This window comes from Dendrobates tinctorius, unplaced genomic scaffold (assembly GCF_039654945.1).
Source record: "Dendrobates tinctorius isolate UK_male_01 unplaced genomic scaffold, ASM3965494v1 ptg000022l, whole genome shotgun sequence".
In the NCBI taxonomy this organism is placed as follows: domain Eukaryota; kingdom Metazoa; phylum Chordata; class Amphibia; order Anura; family Dendrobatidae; genus Dendrobates; species Dendrobates tinctorius.
The window spans coordinates 120,596,246-120,617,908 of record NW_027361690.1 but is presented as its reverse complement, the minus strand read 5'-3'; the positions used below and the strand labels follow the sequence as shown (position 1 = coordinate 120,617,908).

The 21,663-nt window shown below is 43.2% G+C and overlaps 1 protein-coding gene across 1 annotated transcript in view; it reads left to right on the top strand.

The window, feature by feature from the left end:
• Positions 1–21,663, top strand: part of ANTXR1 (ANTXR cell adhesion molecule 1) — a 317,311-nt gene that overhangs the window by 99,879 nt on the left and 195,769 nt on the right. The window contains exons 4-8 of the mRNA XM_073569123.1: positions 1,770–1,851; positions 5,725–5,758; positions 8,643–8,722; positions 11,845–11,913; positions 13,580–13,660. Of these exons, the coding sequence (XP_073425224.1) occupies positions 1,770–1,851; positions 5,725–5,758; positions 8,643–8,722; positions 11,845–11,913; positions 13,580–13,660 (346 nt within the window). The remainder of the gene's footprint in view (positions 1–1,769; positions 1,852–5,724; positions 5,759–8,642; positions 8,723–11,844; positions 11,914–13,579; positions 13,661–21,663) is intronic.

The window sequence follows — 21,663 nt, the reverse complement described above, 5'->3', positions numbered from 1 at the left end:
CAGCTCGTCACTTGTGATCAAAGCCAGCGAGCGAGTGCACTGTCACTGTGCATATTGCACAGTGTCAAGATCCTACTCAGAATATGCCTGAATTGACAACCGACGCATGATCAGTAGAGCAGGGACTGCCCCAGACCACAAAACAGAGCTCACTGTTGATGCTCCATGTGCTTGTCTGCATATCAGACAAGTGCAGGTGATGCCTGCCATTTACATCCACTAGTCTGGTCTATAAATCAGCCCAAAGTAGTGAATGTTGCGATTTTTTTTTTTTTTTTTCCACGCAGACCATTGGTCCATGTGGGAAATTATCCGTGTGTCCTTGCACTAAATCCAAAGCATAATCTACCTTTGTAATGCAAAAAGTGAAATCTCCAAAAGTAAAAATGTATATATAATGGATTCACCATAGCCAAATCCGTTTTCTACATGTGGATTCATTCTATGGCAATTTTCACACTTGGCTTTATTTTGCATCCTTCAAAACATTTTTTCCCAAAATGCAGTTAAGGTGATAAAATAATAAAATCCCCTATTTGCTTATCAAATTTGCCACTGATCCAGCATTACTGCTCCCACTGAACTATGTGGAAAGTCCCGCAGTGAGGCCAGTTTCACACGCCAGTGTCTCTGGTACGTGTAGTGACAGGTTTCTCACGTACCAGAGACACTGACACACATAGACACATTCTAATGAATGTGTCTATGCAGATGTCAGCGTATTTTCACGGACCGTGTGTCCGTGTGCAAAATACGCTGACATGTCCGTTTTTGTGCAACAACACGGATCACACAGACCCATACAAGTCAATGGGTCCGTGTAAACACGTACCGCACACGGATGGCGTCCGTGTGCCATCCGTGTGCCGCCCGTGTGCATTTTTAGGAGTCATAGGGTTAACATTGAAACCATTTTTTTCAATACACGGACACATAGACAGCACACGGACAGCATACGGATCACACACGGATGGTACACACGGACATACGGATAGCACACGGATCACACACGGATGGCCTACGTATCCACACAGACACACGGACACGGATAGCTCCGGTACCGGAATTATCTGGACGTGTGAAACCGCACTGAGGATGTAGTCCCCACGTTCACATGAATGCAGCAGTAATGGTAACATGGTATAGAACATTCTAGGTACATAATGCTGCAAAAAAATGTAATATATTGTAATCACTTCTCTGACCCAAACATAGAATCCGTTACTGGAGACATGTCTTCTTCATTTGCACTATCAAGCTGGTTTCATAGTGTCTAAGGCCGGATTCACATTTGCGTATGGAGGAGCTGCGGACTTCCTCCGTGAAGCTCCGCCCACGGCCGCACCTCCTCCGGTAAGCTCCGCCTCCGACCGCATGCGGCCTGCGTACCCTATCTTTAGCATTAGGTACGCAGGCCGTGCCGATGTATGTGGATGCCTTCGCATGCGTCGTTTTGATGGTGCGGCGACCTGCGCCGCATGCAACGTGTTGCATTTTGGTGTGGTCGCTGCACCGTCAAAACGACGCATGCAGAGGCATCCACATACATCGGCATGGCCTGCGTATCTAATGCTAAAGATACGGTATGCAGGCCGCATGTCGACGGAGGTGGAGCTGACCGGAGGAGGAGTGGCCGTGGGCGGAGCTGACCGTCAATGAATGATAGAATGAGGCTGCATTATTATTATAGCCATCTGAACCCAGTCTAAGGATAACAACTAGAATATTTCCTCACTACATTCTTTTTTTTCTTACTTTTTGTAACACAGAGAACAAATCAAGTTGGGACTGGAGGAGCTAAAGAACGTTCGGCCTGGTGGAGACACTTATATGCATGATGGAATTGAGAGGGTAAGCAAAAAAAAAAGGAATCATTTCCTGGCATTTTTTTAAGAATAAAGTTCCTGGGTTCATACTCATACCCAACTATATAAATAAAATCTTATTATTCTTCCCATTGTTACCACTCCTGTACACATACAGATACGTTACACCAAATACAGAATTTATATGAGTGCACTAGATCCAAAGAGCAGGACATTTTATAGTATGATTTAAAACTTGTAAATGTCACAAATTTAAAAACCCATTATGTATTTCAAAAAACATCACAGAAAAAAAGTAGCCCGAGTCACCATCACCAGTCACATTAGCATTGCCCTACAGGATGGCGCCGACTCCCATGATAATGGCTCGTGCAGCAAAGGTGCAAAATACTGATAAAATAACCACTGACACACCTAACATCTATGGAGGTTGTGACTGCGTAGTATTATAAAGGGTAAATGATAAAAGTGCAATAGGGTCTTATCTAAAATATAGCGTTAGGCAGAAGGGGGTACCTATCACCTGATGCAGTTGTGTGAGACACAACAATGTAAAAGGTTTCAAATAAGATCAGCTTCACAGGTTGGCAAGACCAGTGTAAACCAGTGTGTAGTGTTAGAACAATTCGGAAGTTGTGGGTAACCTCCTTTAAAGGAGTCCAATTCAAGAAAGTATCAGTGGGGGTTTACTCTCTATTCTTTTCTAAGTATTCTTACTCACTTTAAATTAATTTAAATCTCCTGGTCCAGGTGAATTACATCCTAGGGCACGGAAAGAGTTAGCAGAGGAAATTGCAGAACTACTAGCCAGAATCTTTGAAAAATCCTGGAGAACAGGATAGCTCCCAGAAGACTAAAGCCCCCGTTACACACTGCGATATCGCTAGCAATATCGCTGTAAAGTCACCGATTTTGTGACGTTGCAGCGATATTGCTAGCGATATCGCTGCATGTGATACTTACTTCCGACCGGTTCCCCCGCTGGTTATCGCTGATCGCGCGAGAAGCTGCTGGACCATTCCTCGTCGGTCACTTCCTGCGGCGCTTCCTGTGGCGCCGACGAGCGACGCGTGGAGCCGGGCAGGAGGATGCAGGATCTCCGCGTCTGACAGGTAAGTAGCGATCCCCGTCCCCAGCGATGTCGCTGGTGAGATCTGCCTGAGTGGCAGCTCACTAGCGACCACCTAGCGATGCACCAGCGATCCTGACCGCGTCATATCGCTGGTCGGGATCGCTGGTACATCGCTAGGTGTAACGGTACCCTAAGAAGAGCCTTACTTCTATACAAGGAAAGTTATTAAACAGTATGTATGTAAGTGCTTGGATAAGAGTAGAGTAATTAACCAGAGCCTGCAGGAGTTTGTAGCAAACAAGTCATGCCAGAATAATCTAATTACCTACAATGATGGATTCACTGACTGGGTGGATCAAGGAAATGTGGTAGATATAATATATCTCAACTTCAGCAAAATATTTGATAAAGTATCTCATACTATCCTTATTGAAAAAAATGACAAAGCATGGGATTGAAAAGGGTATGGTTAGGTGGATTCATACCTGGCTCAGTGATTGTACTCAAAGAGTGGTCATATATGGTCATAAACTCTCTTCATTTGTAAGAGTGTTTCAACTTGAGTAGCACAAACCTATATCCTTGCCCCAGTGTTATTCAACATTTTTAAAAATGATCTAGAGAAGGGAACTAAAGGTAAACTAATCAAACTTGAAGATGATGCAAGACTTGGGTATACTAATAGATCACAGACTGCCCATGATTCAACAGAAGGCTAACAGGAGACTTAATTGCTGTCTACCGATATCCAAAGGAATGTCACTGTAGAGGGATCATCCTTATTCTGATTTGCACATAGAAACATGAGAACCAATGGAATGAAACTGAAAGGCAGAAGCTACAGATTAGTAATCAATGAGTGGAGCTCTCCTTCAATGGAAGTCTTGAAACAGTGGCTGCACAGATCTGTCTGAGATGGTTTAGTGAATCCTGCATTGAATAGTGGGTTGGACACAATGATCCTGAGGGTCCCTTCCAACTCTAAGATTCTATGATCTTTTAGGATGTTTATTATATGTCATAAAATCATCATCCCTCCTTCTAATTTTCTAATTGCAATGATGTTGTGGTTACATGAGCTTTATAATAAAAGTAATATTTTAATGCCAAAATCTCACACTCCTCTCAAGCCCTGCAGGAATTTATTCCATAAACACATGAATAAAATTAGAGAAAATGGCATCATGCAACTCTTGAGAAAAGTGATTATCAAAAAAAAAATCTGCTCATTTTATTGTCCCTTTAGATAGATATCTTAAAATTTGACTCACTGGCCACCTTGGCTATCTGAGGTCACATCCTGAGAAATAGTGGAGCATATTTATCAAGAAATGTATGTCACATTTATGGTATAGATACATTAAAAAAACTATGATGTTATTTATATAAAGAAATATCTAAAAAAAAAAAAAAACACCCAAAAATATCCAAATGCGTCAGAAAATATTGTCTGGGTGTCAGAGTTCTCCTGCTGATGAATGTGCTGATGAGTATGGCACAGGGTCGGCAATACAAGTGAACAACTTGGATGATGCGACAGTAGAAATCTGCAGCGCTACACAACACAAGTGTAAAACTAGCCTTAAAAAGCTGTCAAGAAATTACATATACAAGTATGATACATATGGTATGGTACTGCAATCGGATGACATCTGAGTACAGTCCGATTTCCACGCACTGACAGAGTGTAGCAGATGGAGACATTTGTTTTTCCATCTTCTCCTCATCTGAGAGAATCATAGTATATGCTGATCACACTCCGATCAAACTTTGCTCAGAGTTTGATCAGAGTGTGATTTGCATAATCAACCTGATTCTCTCGGATGAAAGAATATACGGCCGTCTTCACCTGTCCTTAGAATATCTTGCTGCAGTTTTGCTGTTTGGGCACCATCACATCTCTTTTTACTTGCCTGGGATGAATAGGGCGGCATATAATATGTGTCTGGCAAGTGATGAGCAGTTGTAGTGATGTACTGCGGGTGTCTGGATGCAACGCACAGAGGCACGAGGCAGAGACAGTCAGGGGTGACTATAGATCTATTTACTGTATATACAGTGATTTAAAGTAACTGTAAACAATTAGTGTTAGTAACGAGGCAGATTAGCATTCAAACAAAGATAACGATAAACTTGGAAAAGCAAAGGAAGACTTCCTCTAACGTTAATGCTCTGTTCATAATGGTTGTGTGAGCCACCACCTAAGTTCTCACGTTAGGCCGCAAGTCTCTCTCTGACGTAGTCTACCAAAGCCTGTTGAGCCTCCCACACACCAACCAACCCCCTCCCAGCCTGAGACCCTAATCCCAGCCAACTTCGGTACCGTAGAGGATAGCTAGAAGTGACGGACCTACTTGTATGCACTGTGCTTCCGTAATTGCAGGCGCATACCATCTGTTGCATCCTCCTCACAGATCTTCTCGGCTTGACCGTCGACAGATGTCTCTTAGGATTGGAACAGATTGGACTAGGTCTCGGCTCTTGACGTCAGGTCTCTTGAGCTTTCCTGGCGTGGGGCACAAATCCTGGTCCCGACTAACACAAGCAGAAAGCAGAGTCCTCCTGTGTGGTATCTGGGCCTCTTCAGAAGATGGCTGACACCTTGATGACATAGACTTTCTGCTGAGGCCTGTTACGATGGCCTCAGCGACACCCCTGGAGCGTGTCTGCTCTAGGTTCTTTTCTGGCGCCAAATCATTCCTTCCAGTGGGTCACCTGATCAGGACCAGCACGTACAGTATATTATAGATCAGATGGGAAGAGGAAAGGATAACTAGTGTATTTTTGTTTTGCTGTATGTTAATTTATTTTTTTGTATTCATCTAGGCAAGTGAGCAAATTTATCATGAGAATTACAAAGGTATGTGGTTGACACTTTCTTATGTATTTACAGGATTGCATCGATGTTTCGGAGGGGTTTTATGCTTCAGCCTCACATACAATGATTTCCACTTAAGAATTAAACCAAAAGTTGACATTGTTTAACATAATTCATGTAATAGATGCATTGAAATCACAAAAAAAGTTTCTTTATTTTACTCATTTATATTACACCGTTAATTTCCACAGTGCTTTACTGACATCATCATCACTGTTCCCACTGGGGCTCACAACCTAAATTCCCTATCATCAGTACGTATCTGAAGTATGGGAGGAAACCGGAGTACCCAAGGAAAGCGCACACAAAGTTGAGAACATACAAACTCCTTGCAGACGTTGCACTTGGAGGGATTTGAACTCAGAACCCCAGTTCTACAAAGTAACAGAGCTACTATGCTGCCCATCTCCTTCGTCATCAGTGAGTCCCAGTGATCTGACCTTCAGCAGTCAGGATGTTATTCCCTATCCAATGGATAGGGGATAACTTACAAACTTGACAGTATCACTTTTGGGAGACTTGTTCTCAGAGTTATGTGTATAATGATTCCCCTTCTGTCATTTGATGTAGAATTATGACCCTGCTTCAGTCAGTGATAAGAGCTGCTTCTGCTTCTGTTGTTGGCGACGCAAGGTGACAACTCGAGTTCCGTGTCCTCGGGTACTTTTCACTCTGTCCGTACAGGGAGATCAGGAGTTAACTTTTCAGTGTTTGCTTCCTTCTGTGTGGCCTGGGCATGGCTGCAGGCTATTTAAGCTCCTGAAAGCCTGCTGCCCACTGCCAGTTATAATTTGACCTGATCCAAGAGAAGCTCTCAATATCCTGCTTTAACTTCCTGGTGACATTCCTGATTTTGACTGAGCCTTGTTTTCCTTACTACTTTCCTACCTTGCGATTTTGTCTTCGTACTGGTCTCCTGGTTCTGACCCAGCTACCGGACCATTCTTTCCAGCTCACACCACTGAACGGCAACTAATTATTTGGCTCCAGTCTAGGGAGTCTCTCTTAAGTTCAGATCGCTGTACAGGAGTTAAAGGATGAGAAGGTCAGAGCAACTCCTGGAATCTGGAAAACGGAGTAGCTAGCGCCAAGTCTGTTTGTGATAGCTCTCATTAAACCTGCCAAGTGACCACAAACAGTGGTCCCGTTGCAGGGGATTACATTTGCAATGATTGCCTTAAGCACCGAAATTAAATTAGTTGACCCACCCCTGCTGAGGCATCAGTGCCCTCAGACCTGCCCATGCTTTGGCATAACTAAGTTTCCTCAAAGTTAGTCACATATAGAAAGATCTAGCATTTCAATGTTTCCGACAATCAGGACTCAAACCCATCATGGAGTGTACATAGAAACAGATTTGAAATGGTTGGAATGTTTCTTCTAAGTATGAAGTTGTTCCCATTATTAAAAATAATGTACAAGTGAAGACAAACTCGATGTAGATCCTAAACTTGTTGCAACTCATGAGAACTTATTTCTATTGATCATAAATGGTTATCATTAACATTATTTTCATTTGGTCAGGCAAAATATAATATCTTCTCCCTTGATATCACTTAGAAAGTATCCCATATCTAGATATCATTGTTGCATACATCTGGTGTTCTTTTGATTCTCTCCCAGAATGTCCACCTAATGGGTTGAATGATGATGGAAAGAAGTTGCATATTGCAAAAAAAATCCAACTGTTCTGACTTTTTTCGTCTTGTTTGTCACGGTTGCGGTACCTTATGGGTCCCAATGTGATCGCATTCACTTGCATTGTAACAGCAGCATACAGAAATCTTTGGCCGCAAAGATTTGGCTGAAAACAAGTTTTCAGTATAACCTTGGCCTTTGTCAGTAAAGGACTTTACCTGAAATTACATGCGAAAACTCAGGTGAAAATAAACCAAAAGGGAGGGCGCTCTATGTGAACTATGTCACAACACATAAATGGAGGGGGAAGAGGTAGTTCTGCATGCCAGGCACAAAGCTGATGCTAGGTGGGAAAATGATGGCAGTCCTGGAGCGCTGCAGCACCTTCCACCTGCTCCTAGCATCCCGCTCAGGAGCCGTGATACAGTTAAGAAGGATGAAAGGTGGATGGAGGAAATCCACAGGGTGCCACGCTTTGAGTCAGGAACCACTCTGGTCAGATAAGTCAATTTCTCATATATGACCTGAGTGGTTCCTGACTCAGATCATGGTGCCCTGTGGCTTTCCACTTCCCACCCTTCTTCAATATGAAAAGTCATAAATATATGTGAAAAGTCATAAATATATTGTTACCTCCATGTGAGTTATTACTTGTGAATTATGGAGTTGCATTGTGTTACTATACAGTATGCTGTAGACAGAATTATAATTTCCTTTGTCATTTATGTTTCTCATTAAATGTGTTCTGCAACAGTGTAATGAAATGGCCCCCGTCACATAATTCAAAAGATGGTGTTCCAACTTGCATGTCAAGATGGGCTGCAGTCTGAGGAAACACAGCTCCCAGGATATGCGTCTCAAGTGACATGAGCTGTAGCGTCAGCAAACGTACCTTAGTGGGCAGATGAGACAGGAGTAGAGATATATCCTCTGCATCTGACTGAGAACAGAGGAGTGAGGCTGGAAAAAAAAGATGATTTATTTCTTCTTATGTCACACACTTCTCATCTCACAGACGTTTGTGTGATTATGATACAGCTCCTGTCAGTTCACACTTAGGTCTGGTGAACCGTATTTATTTTAGACTGCAGCCCGTCCTGACACGTGACTAGAATGGCTGTGTTTGAATCATGAGACAGGGTCCAATTTATTACATTTCCGGAGAACCCTTTTTAGGTCCATTTTCAGTGTTTGGTAAAAGTCATGCTATGTGTTTTTATCTGTGCAGGTTACAGGACAGCAAGTGTTATAATTGCTTTAACGGATGGGGAGCTCCATGAGGACCTCTTCTATTATGCAGAACGAGAGGTACAGATCAGTCTGCAATGTGACTAAAACTTGTCATTGCAAAATGCCTCAAAATTCGATTGCAAATTATTCCACTGAGAAAGATTGTGCTTTCCAGAATTATTGTGTTTTAGTCATTCTGTATGCTCACCTTACAAGTTCTGAAAGTGTTCAGAAAAAGCTGTGTAAAATATATAGAAAAACATGAGATAGATGTGAAATGGTCAGATACTGTAGATAGATAGATAGATAGATAGATAGATACCGTATTTTGCGGTTTATAAGACGCACCGGATTATAAGACGCACCCCGTATTTTGATGAGAAAAATAGGAAAAAAACTTTTTTTTAATAAAATGGTGGTGCTTCTTACAATCCAGGCGTCTTATTGCTTACCAGGGGTGGTGGCTGCGGTGAAGCAGGGTCCCAGGGTCGCTGCTGGTGGAGGCAGGAGTGGGGTGATGCTGTGGACCCCAGATTGGGAGAAAGAGGTGTTCGGAAGTGCAGGCCGCAGTGGAGCAGGGTCCCAGGGTCGCAGCTGGAAGAGATCAGAGTGGCGATGCAGGTGTTCGGTGGTGGGGGGCTCTTCTGACATTTTGTGAAAGCCCTGAGTACCTACACTGTTTACTATGTGGTGGACTCCGGAAAAATGGCTGCCGGGGCGGCGCATGCGCAGATGGAGATCTTGGCGCTGAGATCTCATCTCCCGAGATCTTGGTGCCGAGATCTCCATCTGCGCAGCATCTGCGGCCATTTTCCTGGAGACATCGCATAGATGCAGGCGTGGATAGAGATCTCGGCTTTCCTCCATCTGCGTCTGCACTGAGTGAGAAGCAAGAAGCCAGACCAACACCGCAGGACCACCACTTGCCGCCGTACCACCACCGAACAGCGCAGGACCACCACAGCACCCTCAGCTTCGAGCCCGCAGCATTGACCCCCTCGGTAAGAACAGTGTTCGGATTATAAGACACACACCCATTTTTCCCCTAATTTTGGGGATCATAAAAGTGCGTCTTATAATCCAAAAAATATGGTATATGTTTATGTGCATGTACACATGAATATTTATGCATTTCTTGACAAAACTTGATACACAGTCACATTTTGGGAATCCTTAAAGAGATTGTCCCATGAACAAAATTTCATGTTTTTTCAGGACCATGGTCTGATCATACCACATCTCCTGGGCAGGGGAGGAAGCAAAAGAGTATACAGACATATTACAGCATGGGATGACAGCTGATTCTTTCTGTGAGGTAAAATGTTTCTTAATAACATACAGGGAATATTTTATCTCTCAAAAACAATCAGCTGTGATCCCCTGCTGTATGTCTGTATACTCTCTTTTGCTTCCTCCCCACCCCAGGATCTGCGGTATGATCAGACCATATTCCTGTACAGTCAGACACAGCCATTACACAGTACACAGCAAGGGCACATTTATAAGATTATCTCAGCACAGGAACATTTTCTTAATCACATCCAATTGTGGATCTTCTTTCTATTCCAATATCTAGTAAATAAAATGAACTTTTGTCTGTGGAAAAACCCCTTTAATTTAAAAAAAGAATTCCATTTAGCACGAATAACACCCAATGTGAGCATCATGCATAGATATACAGTAATCCAGACTATTTACAGCCTATACTTATGTGGCGCCCCTGAGGGTTCAGTCGCCACAGAGGTACTGCACCTCCTCCTGAGGTGTAGTATCCCACTCTCCAGGTAAGATGGGAACACCTGACCAGCCTCCAACACCTGCATCCCACACAACATAGTAGTGTAGCAGAGCAACCTTCTTGGCTCCCTGCTTTGAACACGAAGAGTGCTGGGAGGTGGGTGGAGCTTTGACTGCACAAGAGAGTGGGAGAATGTTAGGACTAGGTCAGTCTGCAAGAGAAGATCCCCTGAGAGGGATGGAGTGAAGGAGCTGCTGCAGCAGACTTCAGTGACCTGGAGCTGCTGGCACGGGAAAGAGGAATAGAAAGCCTGATTCTTCAGAAGGAAGATAGTTTAGTACGGAACGTAAGGAGAAGAGAACTAAGGCCTAGGGTCAGAGCAGAGCCCTTCAGTTTGAAGCATATGGCCGGGGTCCGGTCCCCGAGGCTGTTTGTGAAACTATTGTTCCAGCAGCAGACACCGAAGGAATAGGAGCTGTGACCAATCTATTCCCACAAAAGACTCGAAGACACGGTGGCAACCTATGTGTGAGCCGGGACATGATGGATGGAGTCCCCGAAGCAGGCTACAGTCACTTGTCATGCAAGTAGAGTTCCAAGGAACATCTGAGAGGAGGAACTTGGGTTTAACACACAGCTACAAGTACTTCAGTTTAAGCGCTAGTGAGGAGACGTTCAGAACAGGCACACGAAAGGGAGAGCTGGAAAGGTTAATTCCATCTGCCTGGGAGTTGGCTGAGGCCCTGATCTTGAGACCGCAGCATTGAAGCGGGCACCTGTCTGTGCCAAGAACGTGAGTAAAAGAACTCGAACTGCACTCAGCTGTCTCATTGCCTTTTTCCTGCGCCAACCCACTCAGCACTGCTACATCTCTGTGCCTAACCTGCACCATCTACTTCTCCTCACTATCTCCTCATTTGCCAACCTCATCTACTCTGCCCTGGGACTACAGCCCTACCTGTGGAGGGCTACAACATCATTGCTGCACCACACCATCTGTCCCAGAGAAGCAACCCTGCAGCGCTGGTCAAACTGACCAGAAACCACAGGTCGCATCACGAATCATCTCAACAACTTTATCCCCATCACTTTACCCCTTTTACATTGACCGCCTGAGGCCACGGACCGGGTCATTGCCGCTGTGACATCTCCCATTGTAATCAACGGGCCTGGCACCGAGTACCCCACGGCCTCTGGGGGCGAGTCACTTATGTTACTTGCTATCAATGAGTGCCAAATCTTTGTATATTCATGAGACATTTCCATGAGCCAGAACTGTAAGTTACAACTACAAACAATGAAGCCATTTGATATCACTCTCAGTGCTAGGTACTCCGTTCACCTTCCTGTTGTTGGTTTCTTTGTAGCATAAGATGAAATATACAAAAATGTGTTAGTGTTAGAGGAAGCTTCACTTTAAACATTTAGAGATTTTAATCATTTATTATTTTGATCTTTTTAGGCAAATAGATCTCGTGATTTGGGAGCCCAGGTGTATTGTGTGGGGGTGAAAGACTTCAATGAGACGCAGGTATTCTGTTTCTGAAGCTGTAGGAGAAAATAATCTTTCTGTTTTTGGCTGAGTTCATGCCCCGCAGTTATTTTCTGCTGACGCCACCTATGCCTGGCCGCAGCCCAAGAATATGACACAGCGCTTCACATAAATGCACAAAATAGACATTTTTGTATTGAGATCCACAGTATTGTATTACTCTGCGCAGCAGATGACACACTGGAGGCTGCTTCACTGGGAGATATTCAGTAGCCTGCCATTATGTGCTGTTATGTGCCAGTTACAAGACTGTGATCTAACGTTAATTCATTTGACTTGTCCAATAAACTTAAACTTAAAGGGGTTGTCCACTAATTTCAATTAACCCCCCAATGTATCTCCCCCGGCGCCCCTAATGAATTTTGTAAATACCTTATGCTGCCTATACTGCATGAGAGCGGCGCTATCCGTGGCCGCTCACAGGCAGCACGTGACCCAGCACTGACGTCACGTCAAGTGAGGCGTGACTCAGTGCTGTGTACCCGCGGTGGCTGCTGAGTTGTGGGCAGGGTTACCCCCCGTGTCACATCCAGCCTCCACCGCACACTTTCTCAATGAATGGGTGCGCGGGGGATGACGGGTGTGATGCGGGGGGATAACCCCGCCAACAGCCTGGCAGCCAGCGCAGAAGGAGGAAGAGGGACCCCCGGCTGCTGCCAGCACTTGACAGGACATCAGCGGAAGCAAGAGCTGACTGCAGCCGGAGGTCACGTGCTGCCTGTGATGTCCTACACATTATTCAACACACACTTATTATAGTCTATGAGCAGTGGTGTAACTAGAGTCCTATGGGCCACGGTGCAAAATTTGTACCTGGCCCCCCACCTTCTTGTTGGTCATCTCTAAAGGCCTTTGTAGCTTTCTAGATCCTATAAAGACACATGTGTAATAGAGTCCTCATCATGGCACCTTCATGTAAAAATGTCCCGCATCATGGCCCCCATTCTGTAATGAAGTCACTCATCCTAGACCCTTTCCTGTCATAATATCCAATGTCCTGGGCCTTTTCCTTTTATAATGTCCCACATCCTGGGCCCCTTCCTGGTATAATGTCCCCTGTCCTGGGCCTCTTACTGTAATAATGCACCCCATCCTAGTGCCTGCTTGTAACAATGTCCCCCATCCTGGTATAATAGCCCCCCGTCACGGACTCCTTCCTGATAGTGTCCCCCATCCTAGACCCAATTCTAATATAATGGCCCCCATCCTGGGCCCCTTCCTGGCATATTCAGTGTCATATACTTGGATGAAGTGGCAGAGGGCATGCGTGACCTGTTGCTCCATTAATTTCCTCCAGGCCATGATCTAATGGCAATCAGGGGTCTCCTAGCGGTGAGACCTACAACAATCTGACAATGGTCATCTATATAATTAGATAGGTGCTAACTTGTTTAGGATGAACTACCCCTTTCATTTCTCTAATTTGAGGACTTTAAGCAAATCAATATATCATAATTAATTGGAAATTGCAAAATTATCATTATTTTTTCTGTAAATGGTTGATAAAGAATATCATGAATGGTTTATCAATATTATCTATGATGAGGGTTAATACTTTCCTGATTTCTCTCCAGTCTACAGTGTGCTGTAATGTGATTCCTTATCGGTTACATCATTGACTCCTCTTTTCCTCTTGTGTTTGTAGCTGGCTCGGATAGCTGACAGCAAGGACCACGTTTTCCCTGTAAATGGAGGATTTGAGGCTCTCCATAATGTTATAGGCAAAGTAAGTAACTGCAACCGCAATCTCTGTATTAGAAAGCCATTAGAATAACTTCATCCTCATGTAAGAACAGTCTGATCTAACATTGCTATAACCGCCTTACTAAGTTACATAATATGCACAATGACCAAGGCTCAGTTCACACTTATACATTGCTCTCTGTCAAGCTCGATATCGGGTTATCTGCTGGAATAACCGAAAAACTGGATTGTGACGGGAACCCTGATATAGATCTGTTTTGTACATGATGAAAAAAAATACTGCCAGATTGACAGTGACTCAGTCAGCATTACTTAAAGGGGATATCCACTACTTTTATTTTGATGGACTCTCCTTAGGATAGGTCATGAATACCAGATCGGTGGGGGTTGACATTCGAAACCAATGGTCAGATGTTCCTGATGTTGGCCAGATGTGATTAGTTGCGGAGCTGCACATCATAGCTTCGACAGCCAGGTACTGCATATCCGCTCTGTATGATCAGGGTCAGACACACCATTGGTGCAGCTTGTACAGCCTCAGAGGGGCCCAAAAGGTAAGGTGGAATTTTGCATAATGATGAGCTATTGGACTGCAAAGGACCCATATATTGTTCTTGCACAGGAGCCCACTTCAGTCTGTGTCTGGCAATGTGGATGATGATGATTCACTGGCGGGTTGAATAACAGTGATGATGATGATGATAAAACTGCTGATATTTTGGATAATGGAACTTTTGTCAATGGTTGTGGTGGTCATAGTTTGGCTGCAATTATAATTGTGAAGTTAAAGAAGGCCTATCATGTGACATAAATATATTTTATATGGTGTAAATGTCACTATTCTCCTAAATCTATCTCAGTTTTTATTTTGTTCCTGCGCCTCTATCTTCCAGTGACATGGCCACCCTTATCAAGGTAGAATACATGTAGTCTTTTTAGCCAAATGGTCGTGGACCTCATCTATTTGGGAGTCTTCTTGAGGACTACGCCAAACTGGCTAAAAAAGATTAGATTTATATACAGTACATGTAAGAGGGGACCATATCTCAGGAACATAAGGGGACAGTAACAAAAAAAAACAAGGCCAAATTAAGGAGAACAGCGACGTCTACAGCAGGTAAAAAATGCATATTTATTGCATTTGACGGGTCCGTGTTAGAACATGTATTGTGGTCTTTACTACTAGTTTGGAGCTGTTGAAAAGGTTTCATTGATTGACTGGAATTAGTTTTTCAATCAAAATGTACCTTTTTTCACGATTCTCAATATTCATCTTGAGACAGAGTGAGCTCTCAAAATTGGAAAGTAAAATACCACTCTAAAAGTGGCAGTGTACAGTCATACAATTAATATTGAACATGCCTTTTACAGCTTAACGTTTAAGGAGAAAACACAACCTGAAGCCTTACCTCAAAGCTTTAACAGATAAGAGGCACACATGCTGCGGCGTGCATAGTATGCCATAGCAATTTTTACTTTATCCTAAGCCACTACCCTAACCTCCCCACAATATGATGCCCCGCAATATCGCACGAAGCATGTTGTCCTCAAAATATGATGCTCCCACAGTCCGTCCACACACATACAGTACAATGTCCCACACGCCTCCCAGTGTTTCGGGGTCTTTACTAAGTGGATCTAGATTTCCAGTCATGTGACAGGAAAGTCTTTGCAAGTCCTTCAGTCTGCACACAGTTTGAACAGTAGAGTATGAAACTGATTGTGCTCATCTGTATCTGTGTTCTGAAGACACAAATATAGTTGAAGTAAGGGCATACCTTGATCTCCTGGTGTGCCGGGACAACTGCCCAAATTCAGGATTGTTCTGATGGAACCAGGAAGGTTGGGAGGTACGGTATGCTAAGAATATAAGTGTATGTGTAGAAATAGTAGCATTCAAAAAGCAATGGTCAACAGTTATGAAAAAAATTACAGAGAAATCAGTTTAAAGAAGCAGTCTAAATTATTAAATTGCGCAGGCAAAGAAAAAGAAAAATTGACCATTGGCTACAATTAAAACAAGGCCACTCGTTCCCCAAAACAGTTAGCATAGTTTAGGTTTTTTAGGGCTATTGTGTGAAACTTTTCAATTCATTCAATATAAAGATGTGAGAGTGGAAGAAATCCTTTTTAGACTTTCCTTCTACATTCTAAAATGACTGTGACTAGTTCAGTAAGACAAAAAGTTGACATAATGTCCAGTTTGGCCGCCACCAAAGTCAGTAAAATATGATCTCCTAATATGAAACAGATAAGGGTCAGAAAGTCACACCGGAGGACTGAGTGAGCTCAGACCTACCCTGATTTCCAGAATAAACAGACTTCTGCGCTCTACAAAATGCCTGAACCCATTTGGCCATGCTTTGAGATTTCTAAGCCAATTTCTAAGCAAAGCTCCATTGATTTGAATGGTAGTGCATTTAGAATTATGTGTCGGAAATTTCCATTCATTTTTTAGGCTGTGCTACATGGGTTTCGTTCACTATAGTTTTGGAAACTGGTGAAGATCCAAATTCATAGATTCCAACTCCATGGATGTGATCTACTGAAAAATACCTGACATATTAGGAGATCAAATTTAGTGAATTTTTTCTTTAAAGGGTAAAAAGAATTTAATATTTCAAATCTTAATAGATGGAGTAAATTTATATATCACACCTTAGCAAGCATGTTCCAATTTTGCTTATATTCAGGACTCTATTTCTGTACTTGAAATCAATTTGGAGTTATTTTAAGCTCCAACTCCACCTAAAACACAAAGGCAAGCAGATATCTAACCTTAGGAGAACTATCTAGTTTAGTTTTCCTCAGTATTCTTGGCTCAGAGAGCAGGATTGTGAAAATTTACCTTAAATAGAAAATACAAAATGATATATAATTGCTTGTAAAATAATATCATAAGAGCAGGTTCCAGCAGAACACAAACTCATCATAGCCTAGGATTGTGATCTCTATCTCAAGAGCCTCGAAGGCAAGTATGGAAGATCCATGCAGATCCAGGCATGCAGGCTCAGTCAATGAGAAAAACAAATCTCAACAGATACCATCTTCCCGGTAGTGTCACAAGTAGGTTAGTGTGCTAAATTCGGTTGAATATATGAGAAAACAATAATCGTAGCTTCTTGAGCAGGAACTCGTTAAGGTAACAAAAAAAAATAAGCCATGGCCAGCGTCCAAGAATCTGTAGAAATTGTCTCGGTGAAAATCTGCAACTTGGAATAATTATTTTTCCAGAAGCTACAAGTGGTGTCGTATAACCGTTTCATTACTGCATACAGCACCCTATAAAATCAAAAGGGTGTTTTCTTTTTACAAAGAGCAGACTTCATGCCACAAAGTAGTTAAATTCACCAATGATACAGGTTTACAGTACAATCTGTGACTCAATCCTTGAATTGCTTCATATATGGTAGTTCATAGAGAATCTATAGCACATAAATATATCTAAACAAAAGAAGGGTGCAGGCCTCCAGGCCCCGGCTTTACACCCTTGATAAATAATATAGTAAAAAAATGTAGGCAGAACTTCAAAGATTTGTTGAAAAAAGGAGGGTGTTTTACTAATCCATATTTAAAAAGGTTTATGTGGTCGCAGCCAAAACATCACTCAAATGTGCATTATCAAAACATTAATCATGTTTTTTTTAACCAAATCTTTGAAGTGCGGATTTCATTGTGCTTGTGCACTACACTGAGCATGTGTGTATCTGTGTGCGATTGCTGTGTATGTTTAGCTACGTCTGAGCACACTGAATTTGTTCATGTTTGTATACTCTGTCTGTCTCTGTGTGTTTTATGTGTGTGTAACAAGGGTGGCACGGGGTGGTAGTCACGGGCGATTCTACTACAGCAGAGTCAGTCCACACCCTGGCCCCTTGCACATAAAATGGCAATTCTAATCCCAGCTCTGGGTCATAGTGGGTTACCTCAGTCCTGCAGCTGTTCTCCACAATGGGACAACCTCCTCCGGATGAACCACACTTCACATTGTATAGGGCCCAACAGTGGCAACTTGTATTTTAATAATAAAGATGTGAAAATAAGCAAGAGACGGATGATTCCTATTCTGTCCCTAGACACAGCAACGGCTGCAGCAGTAAAGTGCATGACTTTCAGTAAGCTCTCTGGAGCCAAAAGTATCTGGTGGGGCACATATCCAGTCCTTGTGCCCAACAGTTGTGGCAGCCTATGTCCTCCCCAGCCGGGGGTCAGCTCCGTCCCAGACGTGGACACACACATCCCACAGATGGGGGGTCCCTTCTGTCCCAGATGGGGACACATGTCCTGCCTCAGGCAGTCATGTCTGGGCTTTGACCAGGAAGCAGGAGTTTCCTGCTCTCTAGAGGCTGCTGGCTCAGCCCCCTTCTTTAACCCCTTACTTTCCCTAAGCTAAACACAGTCATACAATACAGGTTAAGACAGTACAGCATAAAAGGGATATTACACATGACATTAACACATAGGAAACATTGCAAACACAGCACAAAAATACATAGCACAATGCAATACAACAGTAACATATTTCACAGTACATGCATTAACACATAGGTACACCATGAAGTGCATGGGACCAGCCTGTAGGAGAGAGGAGACAATGAGGTTCTCTGCCACCTCCTTACATGTGTAACTCTGGTGGGTGTGGACAAACTGCACCATGGGCCAGGCTTACCCTGGAGGGGCATAACAGGGTACCGCAGGGGTCGGTGTTGGGACCTATTCTCTTCAACATATTTATTAACGATCTTTTAGAAGGTTTACACAGTAAAATATTTTCATATTTGCAGATGATACAAAACTATGTAAAGGAGTCAATACAAGAGATGATAGTATTCTGCTACAGATGGATCTGGATAAGTTGGAAACTTCTGCCAAAAGGTGGCAGATGCGGTTTAACAATGATAATGTAAGGCTATACACATGGGAAGAAGGAATCAATATCACCATTACACACTGAATGGGAAACCACTGGGTAAATCTGACATGGAGAAGGACTTGGGATTCTAGTTAATGATAAACTTACCTGGAGCAGCCAGTGCCAGGCAGCGGCTGCCAAGGCAAACAGGATCATGGGGTGCATAAAAAGAGGTCTGGATACAGATGATGAGAGCATTATACTGCCTCTGTACAAATCTCTGGTTAGACCGCACATGGAGTACTATGCATAGTTTTGGGCACCAGTGCTCAGGAAGTATATAATGGAACTAGAGGGAGTACAAAGGAGGGCAACAAAATTAATAAAGGGGATGGGAGAACTACAATACCCAGAGAGATTAGCAACATTAGGATTCTTTAGTCTAGAATAAAGATGACTGAGGGGTGATCTAATAACCATGTATTACTATATAAGGGGTCAATACAAATATCGCTCTGAGGATCTTTTTATACCAAGGAAGGTGACGGTCACAAGGGGGCATTCTCTGCATCTGGGAGAGAAGGTTTTTCCACCAACATAGAAGAGGATTCTTTACTGTTAGATTGTTACATTGCCCAGGCTCGTGCTGCATGTGTAGTTGCTACTGGCTCTCCAGCTAAGCCTATGGTGACTACTGGTATACATGTGCAGCGTTGTACTCTGGAGCCTAAGTCCAGATTTCATCCTACTGAGCATGTCCGGGATGTGGCACCTTCTCATTGGTGCTCGGACACCTGCTCTGGTTATGTGGCAGCTTCTGATTGGTCCACAGGCAAGGTCCGGTCTGTCTGGACTTGAGCTGTTTGTATAAAAGGTCCTCTGTGTGTTGGTGGCTACTCTACCACCCTGTGTGCACGTGTGCCGCTAATAGCACTGCGAGTATTTGTCTAGACAAGCAGTGTAGCGTGGGAACTACCGCTTGAACTTAGCATCTGCACCGGGTGTCCTCAGGCATGTGTGCTAAAGCACACTGTGTGTCAGATCAAGGTCAACCACCAGCTTGGTCTTCCCTGGGGGGTTAAGTTATAGGGATCCTAATTAGTATTTTTCTTTATGCCTGTGCAGTCTAACAGGGTATAGTCCTTTGTGCGTTTCTTCATAGTACCGCTCTGTGGTGTAACAGAGCTTTATCCTCTGCGCTCTGTACACACTGTGCTTTAAGTGTTTCTCGCAGCCTTGATTCGCTATTGTGCTAGCTGTGGTTTCTCCATCACCGCATAGTGCACCTCAGATTGCGAACGCACATTATTATAATTTCTTATTTGGTGCGTTCCACCAATCATAGCAGTGTATGTTTATATACTGTGTATATATGCATGCCTTTGTGTATGTACAGTGGGGAAAAAAAGTATTTAGTCAGTCAGCAATAGTGCAAGTTCCACCACTTAAAAAGATGAGAGGCGTCTGTAATTTACATCATAGGTAGACCTCAACTATGGGAGACAAACTGAGAAAAAAAAATCCAGAAAATCACATTGTCTGTTTTTTTTTTTCATTTTATTTGCATATTATGGTGGAAAATAAGTATTTGGTCAGAAACAAGCAATCAAGATTTCTGGCTCTCACAGACCTGTAACTTCTTCTTTAAGAGTCTCCTCTTTCCTCCACTCATTACCTGTAGTAATGGCACCTGTTTAAACTTGTTATCAGTATAAAAAGACACCTGTGCACACCCTCAAACAGTCTGACTCCAAACTCCACTATGGTGAAGACCAAAGAGCTGTCAAAGGACACCAGAAACAAAATTGTAGCCCTGCACCAGGCTGGGAAGACTGAATCTGCAATAGCCAACCAGCTTGGAGTGAAGAAATCAACTGTGGGAGCAATAATTAGAAAATGGAAGACATACAAGACCACTGATAATCTCCCTCGATCTCTTGCTCCACGCAAAATCCCACCCCGTGGGGTCAGAATGATCACAAGAACGGTGAGCAAAAATCCCAGAACCACGCGGGGGGACCTAGTGAATGAACTGCAGAGAGCTGGGACCAATGTAACAAGGCCTACCATAAGTAACACACTATGCCACCATGGACTCAGATCCTGCAGTGCCAGACGTGTCCCACTGCTTAAGCCTGTACATGTCCGGGCCCGTCTGAAGTTTGCTAGAGAGCATTTGGATGATCCAGAGGAGTTTTGGGAGAATGTCCTATGGTCTGATGAAACCAAACTGGAACTGTTTGGTAGAAACACAACTTGTCGTGTTTGGAGGAAAAAGAATACTGAGTTGCATCCATCAAACACCATACCTACTGTAAAGCATGGTGGTGGAAACATCATGCTTTGGGGCTGTTTCTCTGCAAAGGGGCCAGGACGACTGATCCGGGTACATGAAACAATGAATGTGGCCATGTATCGTTAGATTTTGAGTGCAAACCTCCTTCCATCAGCAAGGGCATTGAAGATGAAACGTAGCTGGGTCTTTCAACATGACAATGATCCAAAGCACACCGCCAGGGCAACGAAGGAGTGGCTTCGTAAGAAGCATTTCAAGGTCCTGGAGTGGCCTAGCCAGTCTCCAGATCTCAACACTATAGAAAACCTTTGGAGGGAGTTGAAAGTCCGTGTTGCCAAGCGAAAAGCCAAAAACATCACTGCTCTAGAGGAGATCTGCATGGAGGAATGGGCCAACATACCAACAACAGTGTGTGGCAACCTTGTGAAGACTTACAGAAAACATTTGACCCCTGTCATTGCCAACAAAGGATATATCACAAAGTATTGAGATGAAATTTTGTTTCTGACCAAATACTTATTTTCCACCATAATATGCAAATAAAATGAAAAAAAAACAGACAATGTGATTTTCTGGATTTTTTTTTCTCAGTTTGTCTCCCATAGTTGAGGTCTACCTATGATGTAAATTACAGACGCCTCTCATCTTTTTAAGTGGTGGAACTTGCACTATTGCTGACTGACTAAATACATTTTTTCCCCACTGTATCTATCTGTGCATGTGTTTGTGTGTGTATATATTGTGTACACTGTGTATGTGTATATACAGTCATGGCTGAGAGTGTTGGTAACTTGGAAATTGTTCCAAAAAATGAACTATTTCTCCCAGAAAATTACTCCAATCATACATATTTTGTTAAGCACATGTTTATTTCCTT